Here is a 14,506-nt window from a genome sequence, read left to right as displayed (position 1 = left end):
TATGATGATGATGATGATGATGATGATGATGATGATGATAATAATAATGGTATTGATAATAATAATAACAATAATAATGATAATAATAATAATAGTAATAGTAATCATGATGGTGTAGATAATCTTTGTAGCGCCCACTCCAGTGTGCATGTGCATCAGTTCTAGGCTCTTTGCATAAATCTTAGTACAAAGAACGATAACTGTGAAAACTTAAAATCGTCACTCATTCTCATTTTGTTTTTCTCGTACACTCTTCTCAGTGACCCCCGATTTGACGAGCCAGTCGAGTGAGGGAGAGGACAAGATGGATGGTAGCTGGGAGAATGGAGGCTCGACCCACACGATTAATGGGGATGGTGGGTGTTGTGTGGGTGTGCTGTGGGTGTCCTGTGGGCATGGTCCCTCCTTATGGATGTTGTTGGTACATGAGTAATGTTGGGTGGTTGGTGGTCTCATAAATGTCATATGCTGCTCTTCTTTTCTCTGTTCTCTGGTAAACTATAAACATTATCATAATATTGACTCTTTGTGCATTAGTGATAGGCGGATGTTCCTGTGTGGTAGGCTCTTCTTAACTAGGAAACATCTATCATTCATACCTCTCCCTGTGGGTGGTTGGTGGGTGCTCTGGTGTGGTTTGCTTCTTCTTTCCTATCAAATATCTGTCGTCCTTATCTCCCCTTCTTCTTTTTTGTGTTTGTTACCCTCTTGTAACACCTCTAATCTTCTGGCACTCATATGATCATGCAGTTGCGAGCGCCGTAAAACCTCTACTAAAACAAACAATACCTCTCCCTGTTCTTTTCTTTGTGTGTTACTCAAGAGTAACTCCAAAAATTTGGGGCTCTCTTGGTCTAGAGGTACGGTGTTTGCCTCTTGTTTAAAAGGTCCTGGGATGGAAACGTGATAGTGCTAAGAACATATTCTTCTCTGAAATGTTCTCTTTTAAAATTCTCTCCTTTCACTTCCTTTCCTGTTCTCTAGTCGTATACTGTCATCTGCTTTCATCTCCATCCACCCCCCACCCCCTCACCCCAGCCTTCTCTGGGCTCCTCTCTCCTTCTCCAGACTTTTTCTTCTCTTTTTTTTCTAGCTTCTTCTTACTGCTGTCATCTTTAGGTAGGTTTTTGTACATATTAATTTCTATTCATATTGTGACTTACCTTCCCATGTGGTTGGAGTGTGCTACTGGCAAGTTTTACTTATTTTCTGTCCACTGAGTTTTATATTCGGCACAATTTTATATGTTTAAGTTATTTTCTTCCCCAGCTCTAAATGATCTTCGTTACTGTGTCGATATGCCTTTCTTTACTAACAAAGAATTAATTTTTAAACTCGCTCGCTCTGCCAGGTGATGGAGTGAGCAAGACAAGCTCAGAGCCAGAGGAAGACTCACGGAAACCCACAGAGGAGGAGTTGCTTCGACAACTAGAGGAGGCAAATCGGTGAGTGGAACACGATATGTAAGGGTCGAATGGAGGTGGATGTAGTGGTTGGTGGATGGGAGGCCAGGATGGTGTGGATTCATGTGGATGTGAGTTGGATCAGTCTCTCCCACTATCCGCTAGCTTCCACACCCAGATGTTCTCGTATCCTCCAACATCGACTGATGGGTACTGTCAGCAAGTGGACGTGTGTCCAAAAGGCTCTGACTTGAAAGTTCATAGTACTGCAGTCAGTCTGGAGAGTATTTGTAAAAGCCACGTCTGCGGTCCTGTTGATCTGGCCTTAGAATATCAAGTTTCACTTTTGGGACTCTTCTTTCTCTCTCCCCCTCCCTCTCTCTCTATTTCTCTCTCTTTCTCTCCCCCTTCTCCCTCTTTCTCTTTCTCTCGCTCTCTCTCTCTATCTCTCCCTCTCTCTCTCTCTCTCTATCTCTCCCCCCTTCTAAGGCCAGATCAACAGGACGGCAGACGTGGCTTTTGCAAAAACTACTCTCCAGACTGACTGCAGTACTATGAGCTTGTAAAAATCTCATGTCCCAGGTTCATCCCCAGCTCGGAGGACAAACCATGCTGCCTTTAACTCTTACAGGACATCAGTTTTGTGTTGCTTTTTCTAAAATTGACGACTTGTTTTGTCAATCTGTAATGAATGATCGCTATTGTGTTGATGTGCTTCTGTGTACTCAAACACAAACAAACAACCAACAAACTATCTCTAAGAATCATGGGTGGTTGCAGGATACTTTGGTGTGGTTTGCTTCTTCTTTCCTATCAAATATCTATCGTACTTTTTACTCTTTCTTCTTTTCTCGGTATGTTGCTCTCTGGTAACATCTCTAATTTTTGGCTATTATATGACCTATTTGTATTGCAAGTGCTTTAAAACTCTTAGTAGGCTTTGGCCGCCACCCGGGCAAAATTCAAAATTTCTTACCAACTGAAAATATTTAATGTATCTCACGCGTTCATATGACCTTATGCAGTTGCGAACGCCGTAAAACACTACCCCCCCCCCCCCAAAAAAAAAACCCACAAAAAAAAACAAACCTCTTACCAAAACTAAAACTTGATTCTCTCAGAATGCTGGAGGCAGATGAGAAGTCATACCCAACTTTGGCCGCCTTCTCGGCGACACCGGGCCACTCACGGAAGGGCTCGGGTTCGAGCATTGTATCAAGCACGTCGTCCAACAGCTTCTACAGCGCGCAGAACTCAAATGAGTGTGAGGACCCCAATGGTGAGTGCTCTGTCCAGGACGGAAGACGTGATGCCTGGACTTGTGTGTCTGTCAAGGACATGTCCATTCTCTGTTGATTCTGCTGCTTGTCTTTTGTTAAGGTATTTTTTTTTCTCCATTTGTTGAGCCATTCGATCAAATCATCCGGTGGTCAGAAGTTGGACAGTATTTTTTCTCAGACTCATTGTTTTTTCCTGCGAGCATGTGTGTTGTATGTCTTTTCCCCAAACAAAAGGAGGGCCAATTTTTGTAGAAGTGTGTTATAAGTTAATGTTGTGTTATCATTGAGCAAACAATTACTTTGATTCTGTGTGCTGGCGTCTGTGACTAATAAAGGACTGACAATATAAGCCTCCATATCTCTGTACAAAACTAACACACAATGTAAGTGTAAGCATCAGTATCACTGTACTAACAACTAACTCTACATTTAATTGTTTCGTTTCTGACAAATTCAGGTCCCATTTGCACCCTCTCCTCTCAAATGCCAGACCATTCTATCTGTTACTCTTTCAGAACTGTAATTTTATGTGGCTGCATCTAAAGTTTAAACATTTTTTGTTTTCAGTTAGTTGTTTAAAATACACCTGGAAAGAATAGGTCGAGTCAATGTCAGTTTGGTTAATGTTTGATGTCACACTGTTAGAGTCTAGAATATTTATACTCATGATTCTGTCTAAGAATTGTTTGTTCTAGATCTCTGCTTGTAAGGGAATGTCTTTGTCGTAATTATAGGGTTGTTGCCACTTTGTTCCTGAGCTGTCTTGCATTTGATGTTTGGAAATACATGTGAGCTTGTGACTGTTTTTGTTTTCAATCTGTCAATTCGTTGCAATAATGGCCTCTGTCTTTTGTCATTTAAAAAATTCGAGTTAAGGAATTATTTTTAGCTTTTCAATTGTTTCCTTCCCTTAGTTAGGCCATATTGATTTCTTATTTTAGAACTGGAAAATTTCCTGGCATTTTGACACTGTTTTATGTCTCCTCATAAAGAACATTACAGTAGGGCAGTCTGACTTTGGCTGATATTATAGCGCATTGAGGAGTACTCATTCCTTACTGTTGTGTGCTAATGCTGTAGTTGAAAAACCTTTGAAAGGTTTGATAACAAACTGAGTGTTGTATATGCATATACATATATATATGTATATATGTATAATACACATAATCATAAACAACAACTGCTTTATCTTTCAGAGATTTTAGATAACAAGTGTTTCGTCAGGATGTTTCTGTACTCAGATTGCCAGTTTTCTCATTACTCTGTCTTTACTCGGGGGCTCTCGTGGCCTAGAGGTTAAGGTGTTGGCCTCTCATTCAAAATTTTCTTCTCTAAATTTGTCTCCTTTCACCTCATTTCCTGCTCTCTAGCAATGTTCTGTCATCTGTTTTCGTCTCCTCATTCTGCCCCCACCCCCTCATCTCCTTTGCCCCTTCCTCTGGGCTCCTGATTCTTTCTGCAGTCTTTCTACTGCTACTCCTTCGCTTCTTCTTACTGCTGTCTTTCAGCCACACCCCTGATCTTCTGGTAGGAAAGATCTACACCTAGCCTTCTCAGAGAAGGACGAAAAATCTCGGAGGGCCCGTGTGCAAGTTGCGCTCGTTAAAGATGCCTTGGTGGTCTAAAATCGATAAGAGTAGGCTTCGGCCACCACCCGTGCAAAATTCCAAATTTCCTACCAACTGAAAATATTAGGTGTGTCCCGCGTCTCATATGACCTTATGCAGTTGCGAGCGCCGTAAAACACTTTACAAAAAACAAAAAAACCAAAAAAATGTCTTTACTCTTGTCTCTCGCCTTGGAAGAGCTTCCTTCTTTTGCTAAATTAGTTGTCTCAAGGTGTGGCATAGTTTTTCCTGCTATTGCTACCGTGCTGTCCTGGGCTTTTCATTATCGCTGACATATTGCTGAAAATAACATTGTAGAATTCAGCTTTAACTCGTACTGAATGAACAGGAAATTATGCTGCCGGTAAATCACTTCAGAGTGGTTCCCCAGCTGGTGCCAAAATTACAAGGACATGTCCCAAAAATTCCGACTTTTTAAAGAATAAATATTATTCTTAATGGTTGCTGAGGCAAATGAAAATTTTAGGGGGGGGGGGTTGAATTTACACCAATCTATTGAAGTGTCTTACTTAGGTATGAGTCAGGCTTCTAATTATATCTTGTACAAAATGCAAGCACAGCATTTTGAATTTTAAGATGAATACCCACCTTCCTTACGAGCACCTTCAGTTTTTCTTAATCTTTATGGCCCATATCAATAATTTTATCATTTTTCTTGTGCTCCTGATGCTGGTGCTTTCCTTGTACTTTGCTCATTTCCGACGTATTATATACTCTATCATGAGGGGGGCTCCGGTTCATTTCACAAATACTTTTTTAAATTAAAAAAAAAAATTTTTTTTTTACTAATGCTGTTGTAGTTGGTAGCAATGCTCGCACTTGGTGTCGCGGTGTTTCAGCTCGAAACTTCATGTGTGTACCACAACCTCCACCACCACCACCTCCACCTCCTCCCACTTCCTATGACTTTCACAGTAGATCCGAACCAGACTCCCGTGCCTGCTGCTGCCCCTCCGACGTCAACGCCTGAACCGACCGTCAAGCAGAAGAAAGCGTTCTTGCGAGCCCTTGGCAAAAACCGCAAGAGGATCTTAACCTTGAAGCGGAACTCGGTGCCAGATTTGATCTTAAACGGCTGCGAGTCCCCCGCCTCTTCCTCTATGCCCAGCTCCCCTGTCACCAAAAATAGCCCATCCCTCATGTCCCCGGCTGGCACCGAGGGTCAAGGTCACGAGGGCTCTGAGCAAACGGCCGACCCTGTCAGGACTATCTTGGGTAAAAAAAAAAAAAAAAAAGCTTCAAATAGCTGCGAGTCTCAGTTCTGACCACAGTTTCCTTCCCATTCTGGTTTCTCTTGACAAAACTGACCACTGTCCATGCATGTTTTCAGATGACAAGTTTTAATTGTAATTGTATTGGGTTTATTTTTTTAGTTTTTTAACATTTGCTTTTTTGAGGGGGGCTGAACTTATTCTGTAACAAAGTCCTAATTATGTGTGTTATGCTTATATACTTATTAGCATCATGTGTTGGTTTTTACAAGATTTTTAACACGTTTGTGTTTTTAATTAAACCACGATCAAGATCTCAGAATTTCTATTTCCCTTTTTTTTTTCAGTCTACACACATAACTTATGAACTATGGTTACAGTACTTTATAAGGCTGAATTAAATAGGCTTTCTCATGAAAAAAACCTTTTTTTTTGCTTTGTTTAATGACAGGGTGGCCGTTAATGTGAAAAGGTTGAGAGTTTATTTCCTTCTTACAAACCGCTGTACAGAGTGAAATACCACAGTCAAAACCAATTTCACATGTCACAAAAGTGTTACAGCGAAGTGTAAGAGGTGTGTGTTTAGACTAACAGCAACCTCATTGACTTAAGCCTAAGAGCTTTGGACAGATTCGAGCTGTGGTTTTTGTAAATTGTTGTTATCGATCCAGTTTTTTTGTGTAAATTATGAACCCAAAACATGAAAGAACTCTCTAGACTTCTGAGACTGTTCGTTCCCATGAATTCCCTCCACTGTGGTAAGAACTGTTACTCCGCCAAGCCCTAGTTCAGAAGCGACCACCCTACTAGTTTGGATTATTCCCCCTCCCCCTTCACTGGACCCTCCCCCCCCCACCACCACCCTTTACTTGTTTTGCCTGCCAGGGATGTGCTTAGCTCCCACCCTGCCTCCGTTATGGCTTCTTCCAACAAACTGCACCACGGCCTGTAGTAGTTGTCACCGACCAATATCAGGTCTATGGTTTGTTCGTATAGCGGTTGAATGTTTTTGTTGCTTATTATTATTGTTATTATTATTATTATTATTATTATTATTATTATTTATTATATTTTAGCATTTTTGTTTTTCCCCACTGCAAGATTTGATTATTCTGTTCTTTACCATTTGGATTTATTTTTCTCCCCCTCACGAATCGTTAAGTTGAAACTTTAACTTTTGAAGTTGCTTCTTTTTGGGGGTTTTTATGTCTTTGTCTCGCCCTGGTCATATATTTACAATGCTGTGTTCTGGTGGATGATCCATATAAATTATTATTTACCCTATGCAAAGAGTATGAAAAAGAGTTCCTGACAAAAAATGCGATGTATGTGGTGTGCGGTGTTTACTTTTCAGAGTATTATTTTTGCTTTGTATGCTGTGTGGACATTTGTCAAGATATATGGTGTTTGTGATAGTCACTTTTCAAGGTGTAATTTTTTTTTTTCATGTGCGCTGTGAGTGTATGTAAATGATATAGGTTGTGTCTTTCTTTTGTTTAATTTTGAGAGGGGGGGGGGCGCGGTGGGGCGGTGGTTTATTTACTTAAGATGATAGCGCTGCTCTCAGAACTGTACACTGCAGTATTATGAGCTCCTGACACAGTATCCCCTCTCCTCATCCTTGACTCCCCCCCCCCCACCCTATCTCCTCAACTGCTACATACCGTTGTTACTGCTGATACTTCTGCAATATCTATATTGGGTAACTTTCGCACCATAATTTTAATGAATTCTTCGGTAGTTCTAGGCTCTGGTGCAAAAATGATGTTTAGTATTTCTGCGAAGAAAAGAAAATTAGTTGCAATTTTAAAAATTAATCACAAAATTTAAGGCAATTTTGTAAACGTAATAGAAATTATTGGAAATGTTTTTGTTTTTTAAAATCTCTGTTGCATTTTACATTGGATGGTGCCAGACATTTTAGAATGAGCAAAGGAGTAAAAAAGAACAATTGAAAAAAAATGAGAAAGCACTTAATGTATTCAATGTGTGCCCTGCGTTGCAAAGAGATATATATATTTTTTTGTTTTTACTTCTGTCAAGTTTGTGAGAAAGAATTTCACAAATTTGATATTTCCTTGTAATCTGAAAAGGCACTTAAATAAACAAATTTTATGTGCTCATGAACAAAGATATGTCAATACCACCAAGGTTGACTATGAGTTAATTAGACTTATATACCAGAGAGCAATAAATGTTTTTGTTCATTTGAAACTTGAGACACAGTATTATTGTTCCCCAGTGGAGAGCTGTGGGTTCGATTCCAGCATTAGAAAATGTATTATATAAAGTACAAATTTGTCTGTCTACTTGGATGCTATATCACCACACCCAGCCCGAGTTGATCCTGCCTAGCAGTAGGAAGCAGCCCGCCTCCCGAATGATCTAAATTGTTGAGATGGGAGTGTAAAACTAAAACGTCTACGATCTTTGCAAGAACTATTACATCACAAGCTATAGCTGTATGTTATAGAGTTCTTCCGCTTTTCCCCTTGGTGCGACTTGTGCCGCCATCCCATCCTTTATTTCTCAACCCAACACCCACTGCTTTAATCAAACAAATACAATGTCATGTATATAAAACAGAAATGTGCTTTTTCCGTCCCTCCTTTATTTCTCTTTCACAGGTTTTTTAGCTCCGTGTGACAAATGTTTATATATTTTAGAAATTAGTCATTCGATTCCCCCTCTCTCTCTTTGTCTTGTCACGTTGTGGGCTGGCTTCCAAAGAGTGTGCCTCTTCCACTGCCATCTTCTTTTCTTAATCTTGCGGTCAGCTAGTTTTAGTTTGGATTTCCTCCATAATTACAGTTCTACATTTATCGCTAAGTCTCCTCTGGATTTTTTTCTTAGCCTTGACCAACTGCTTTATGTCATCTTTAACACATGCATAGCTGCCAGCTACTGGGTAAAGAATTATTTAATACACTTTTGAGAGTCTAAGTACGGAAGTTCGTTTTTGGGTCAGAAAATATGTGTTCTGTTTTCTATTTCTTGCTCCTCACAGATTTGCCGGCTCTGAAGGAAAATTGTGACTTTCAAAAACAAATGTGCTAATGATAACGAGAACGGGGCACGTTAACTCTGTTGAAGAGATCTTTACTAAACATTTCTGACATTGTTGTTGAAATTAAAAATTGAACTAATTGAATGCTGATAAGTGCATGATAGAAGGGGATTACTTGTCCTGTGCCCACCATCTTGACTTGCCACCTGGATAGTCTGCAGTTTGGTTTTGAAAAGTTGGCAGCAATGCACTTGTTATGCAACTTTTGATTATGTTTGTTTTTGTTTTTTCTCTCTCAAATTTCTCATTTGCTCAATTAATCACTACATACTAGAGGGTGTACTTGGTAGGGGATGTATTTATTTTTGTCTTATCTTTATTTTTTACGTCATGAAGAAACAAGCAATGCCAACTGCTTGTACTGGGCTCATGATGTTTCTGTCTCTTGAAAGGACCAACGATTTATTTGATGATCAATACATAGTTAAATGGTCCCTAGTTAAATGTCCCTGTCTGTGTATGTAGTGTCCTGGTGTCTTTCCTCACAACCCAATGACTTCCAGAAATTGTGCTACAACACATTATAGGAAGAACCTGCATATTGTAGGTGATGATCTGACACTGCATGGTTATAGCTTGGATAGAGTCTGTTGGTCTTGTGTGTGTGATGAAGTGACACGGCATGATGATAACCAGATCAAACTTTACACATGCCCATAAGTGTGTCTTCCCAGGTTTTTTGAGCACTGCGGACCAAATATCATACACCCCCCCCCCCCCCCACAGATGGAATGAATCATTTTTTAAACTACTTTGTGTTTTTTCCATTCATGCTTACAACGTTTGTTTGCATTTTGGGGGTGTGGAAGATTGGATATGAGGGGAATGAGGCTGTGGGTTTTTTCTGTTTGACTTTTATTTGTTTTGTTTTTTTGTTTGTTTTTTTCTAATTTTTAAAAAAATTGGTGGAATGGTTAGTGCTAACGGCAATGATAAAACATCTCTGAGTACTCATACCATGCAGTATATATTATGCTTAAATATATTTAAATATATAGAATGATAAATGCTATATCATATCAGTATGCATATGCTCTTACACACATACATATTTTACCATATATGTACTCCATATATAATATATACTTTGTGCGCTATGTGTAAATACAGCTTCAGACCGTGAACTAGACCGGTTCATCCCCCCACCCTCCAGCCCCCTATATCTTTGCTTCTTTTCCTCTCGCCCAATGAGCACACGCATAATATGACGTGCTTGTTTATATAAAGAATTTTTTAAAAAGAACACCACATAAGGAATATCATTGATAGTAAGTGGGTCATTCGCCGATATTGTCAATGGCCTCAGTGTTTTGATAAACTAGATGAACTTTCCATACTCTAGGTGGTAGTGGTTTTTTAACTTATTAGAAATAATGTTTGTCCGTGGTATATCAGCATAGATAACCTCTTTAGGGCTAGAAATAAGGGACAGTTTTGTTTTTTTTAGTTGCTGACCAGTTCTGTGATTCGTCATCACCTTCCCCCCTCCACCACCTCCCCTTACCTCAACTGTTGCCTCTACCTTTTATTCACACACCACTGTTCACCACCCCCCCCCCCTTTCATTTCAACAAGTTGCTTTTTTTTGTAAATCAGAACTGGAAGCCTTTACCCTAGGGCAGATATGGATATTCTCATCGCCCCATTAACTTCTATTTTTTGTTTCTTAAGTACAGTTTGATAGTATTATTGAAAGTAATGATAATATCAGTAACAATGATGAATTGCATTTTCATAAGTGGCGTTCCTTCTGGAAAGAAAACTCTATCTATACGTCTGACAAAGCTTATAACATTACGAAATTTTCTCAGTTTCCCAGGAAGAGGTTGACTCTTTTGTTGCCTGAAAGATCTGAAAAGAATTATCTCTCTCAAAGATTTTGTCGCTGTCGGCAGAAAATCATTGCTCCCATTTTTGTGATCTCAAGAAATTGCTTATCGGTGATATTGTATAATAACAGATGATTCAGACTTTGATTTAAGAATATTTGAAGCCTAATTCTGATATAAAGCGTAAATGAAATCATTTTGCGAACCGTGTGAGTATTCAGAAGTTGTGATTGACTGATTTTTGTGTGAGAGATACACAACTGTGTACGGAGGGCCTGAAGTATTTTTTGCTCTTATATTGGCCCAAGGCCCAGCTATTTTACATCAGTGACTGTGATGTAATGTTTAGGCGCTTCTCCTTTTGCATAGTAAAGACATGAGTTCAGTTCTCGAATGAGGAAGCCATTTTATCGAGTATCCAATCTCCCTACCTGTTAGGATGCTGTAGACCACTCAGCTCGGGTTAGCTCTGACAGGAAGGGTCAAAGCAGAGCAGCCTGCCAACTAAATGATTTAAATAGTGTTGATGGAGGTGTAAAACCTTTGGTGCAATCACTTAAAAAACTGAGGACATTTTGAAAGTGGAGCATTTAGCTGTGTGTCAGAGGATAGAAGACTTTATCATAGAGAAATCTCAGAGAGTTACCCTATGCTCAACACCAACGATTTTGTGGTTATGCTGACCAGCTGTTACACTGACTAATTTTGAGCTTTAAAAAAAGTGCGGTTTAAGTTGTTTTTTGTTGGGTTTTTTTGGGGGGTTGGGGGTGGGATAGGAGGGGTTGTTTTTGCTTATGAGTACATACCTACTCGTGTGTTAGAAAAGGAAAAGGGGGATTATCTATGTTCAAACTTGTTAAGTAAATTGGGAAGAATTACGGTTCTTTGTGCAGCAGAGAAAACATTGTTCCTTCACTGTTTCTTCACTATTCAGCGATCACTTGGCAAGTTTTGTTTTTGTGAGATTCCCTGATGGTAACTATTACTACTGGATCTTATGAAAGGTCAAAGTTACATTGTAATAATAAATAAAGTTTTTTTTTTTTTCCATCTGTGTGGTTAGGTACATCAAGCGAGACTCTGTGGGAGATCTGGGGCCGGATCATCAACGACTGGGAACCTGTCCGGAAGAAACCTGCCTTCCTCAGGGTAAGTAGACTTCTGTGTACATTTGTGGAAGGGGAGAGGGAGGGATGGAGGAAAGGGTGAGTATATGTGTTGGTTTTGGGAGGGAGCAGGAAGGGAATGAATGAGCATGGAGGTAAGGTGGGGGGATAGAGTTGATTGTCTAAATGCAGGGTGAGTTGAGGGGGGGGGAGCAAAGAAAGAGTGTGTTTTGGAGGTGGGGTGGGGCGAATGGCGGGCACAGGAAAGGTTTTAGTCAGAGTTGAGGAAGGACAAGTCTTTATGGACAATGGATGATGTACAGAGGAGAAGAATGGTTTCATGATCATGAATGAGAGGGATGCTGTATCCTGCTCCTGCCTCGGTTAGACTTGATGGGCAGGTCATCTCCTAAATTGCATCTATGAGGGCATGAAATATTTACAATCATTACCACCTGTACTGTATAAGAAGTGGAAAATACCTCCCATATATTATTATTTCATAGGCCGGATCATTTGAAATTTCTCATTTGGTATTCATCGATATTTCTATTTATGTGTTTGTGTGTGTGTGTTTGCGTGCACAGGAGCTGGTGCGTAAGGGTATTCCTCACGAGTTCCGAGGCATGGCCTGGCAGCTGATCCTGGGTGTGCACGACTCAGTGTGGAAACAAGAGTACGCTGAACACATGAAGAAAACGTCACCGTGCGAAAAGCTGATACGACGCGACATCGCGCGCACCTTCCCGGACCACGACTTCTTCAAGGAGAAAGACGGGTTTGGGCAGGAAAGCCTATTCAATGTCATGAAGGTGAGACTGAGAGAGAGAGAAAGGAGGAAAGAAAAGAAGATTCATTTTGTTGTATGTAGAAATTTTGATTTAAAGGTGCTTACAAAATGAATTACTTCTCTCGATCTGTTAATGGAGATATCTACTGAAAATCAACAGGAGGATCACGTTTGTAGATTTTCAACCGATGCCATTTATTTCAAGTTTACACTCATTAACACGTCCTTTATTATTTCGTACTTTCAAAGTGTACGCACCAAACCTATACATTTGATGTATCTATGTCCTCAGGGCTGAAATCCGACAAGCACACCTCAAATAGAAAAAGAAAAGAAAAAAAACGACAAAGGAATATTTTTTTTTTATGTAGGAAGAGAAAGAGAGCAGGAAAGACAACTTTATTTTGTCATACAGGGAGCATAAGAAAAGACAAATCTAATTTGTCGTAAAGATGAGAAGTAAAAAAAAAAAATGGAAAGGGAAATTCTTTTTTTTTTGGGGTCATGTGAGGCAGAGAGAGTAGAAAAAAACCCAGTTGCGTTATATCCTGCAAGGGAGGTTAAGAAAAATGAGCTATGTGTAAGGAAGATGAGCAACAGTGTAGAAAGACATATTCTTTTTTGTCTCGTAGAGTAGAAAAAAGGAGAAGGAAAAGACAACTCTGTTCTCTCATTCTTTTTTCTTTTTTCCTTCGCTGCCCATTAGATCTCAGAGGTGAAGAAGAAGAAGAAAAAAAAAGGGAAGACAGAAAATATTTGTGGGTGTAAATGTCAGACATGAGGTCTGGGCTTACATTTTGACTGATTTTCAAAATAGTGTATGATGGAATCATACACTCTATATAGTCAATATATTCATGTTAGTTATGATAGTATAAGAGAAGTTGCCCCTCCTGCTTCATGCTGTGGGTCTTCTATGTTCCACTCCCATCCCCCCCTCCCCAAATTACCCCCACCTTCCACCCCGTATCTTCAGCCCAATTACAGAGCTGCTGACATTTATCTTTGTGCTCTGTTTTCTCAAGAGAGTGTAAGATCGCTTTTTATGTAGACCGACACATAGAGCTGTCCCAAATGATCTGCTCTTTGCTTTGTCTTTTGTGGGGTAGCTTTTTTTTCAGTAATTGAATGGGGATTCATGTTGCAATGTTGAAATTTTTTCCCACAACTTCTGGTGTGGTGATTTTTCTTTTCCATATAATGCTAGCAGAGGACGAGAGTTCGGTTCTCATTTGAAAAAGTTATTTTATCAAGTTTTTCTCTCTCTCGGCCCAGTACATGTTCAAAGCAATCTGCTTCTTGAGTGATTTAGATTAGTTGTTTTATTGATTATAATTTTAAAATTGAGCTCCACGTCTCACTGACTTGTTATGTCCACGCTTCTCTCCTGCATTAAAAAAAAATTCCTTTTTTTGAGGAAGCTCGTGTACTTTAAAATTGACAATTCACTGCTATCTACATGCTGTGTAAGTGTGTGTGTGTGTGTGTGTGTCTGTGTGTGTGTGTATGTGTGTGTGTGTGTGTGTGTGTGCCTGTGTGTGTGTGCATGTGTGTGAGTTGGAACAATACGACAGTGTCTGGACGATAATGATTTGTCTATCTTATCTGATGTTGTCTCTCTCCCCCCAGGCTTACTCGCTGCATGACCGTGAGGTGGGGTATTGCCAGGGCAGTGGCTTCATCGTAGGACTTCTGCTTATGCAGGTATGTGTGTTTACTTTGTGGCTGGGATTGACCCCTGGTCATCTGTTATTGACAGCTGGTCATCTGCCTTTCCGTTATTGGTTCAGGTGTATGTAATACCCATTGCACACTGCAAAAAGTTTCTTCAAATTCCAGTTTGACATGATCTGATACAGTATTTGAGGATGGCCAGATTTTCTCCTGTGGAGAGCAAAAACTACTTTTTTTTGTGCACAATTTGATAAAAATCCTCTAACGTTGTTTTCTTTACTGAAACTAAATTTTTGTTTACTCTCTGTCTGACTGTTCACCTCACCATAAATATATATCGCGTCTTTTCAAACAAAACCTGAGATGTGGTGGCCATTGTCATTTTGCTTGACCCCCTCACCCTGCAGCCATCCCAACCACCTCTTTTCCATCTCCCTCTCTCTCTTTCCTCTCCCCTTTCCCCTTCCTTTCTTTACCCGCCACCCTCCCCTATTGCACATGATATCCCTTTTACCCCC

The 14,506-nt window shown here is 39.9% G+C and overlaps 1 protein-coding gene across 1 annotated transcript in view; it reads left to right on the top strand.

Annotated features, from left to right (window-relative positions):
* The window catches only part of LOC101851705 (ecotropic viral integration site 5 protein homolog), a gene marked incomplete at its 3' end in the record, with an annotated part of 16,497 nt that extends 2,479 nt beyond the window's left edge, over positions 1–14,018 (top strand). Inside the window, 6 exon segments of the mRNA XM_013091072.1 lie at positions 1,352–1,445; positions 2,525–2,682; positions 5,227–5,526; positions 11,482–11,567; positions 12,112–12,336; positions 13,944–14,018. Of these exon segments, the coding sequence (XP_012946526.1) occupies positions 1,352–1,445; positions 2,525–2,682; positions 5,227–5,526; positions 11,482–11,567; positions 12,112–12,336; positions 13,944–14,018 (938 nt within the window).
* Between the last annotated feature and the right edge of the window lie 488 nt (positions 14,019–14,506).

The sequence above is a fragment of the Aplysia californica genome, unplaced genomic scaffold (genome assembly GCF_000002075.1).
Source record: "Aplysia californica isolate F4 #8 unplaced genomic scaffold, AplCal3.0 scaffold02004, whole genome shotgun sequence".
In the NCBI taxonomy this organism is placed as follows: Eukaryota; Metazoa; Mollusca; class Gastropoda; order Aplysiida; family Aplysiidae; genus Aplysia; species Aplysia californica.
The sequence above is the reverse complement of the archived record's forward strand: the minus strand, read 5'-3'. Positions and strand labels throughout refer to the sequence as shown.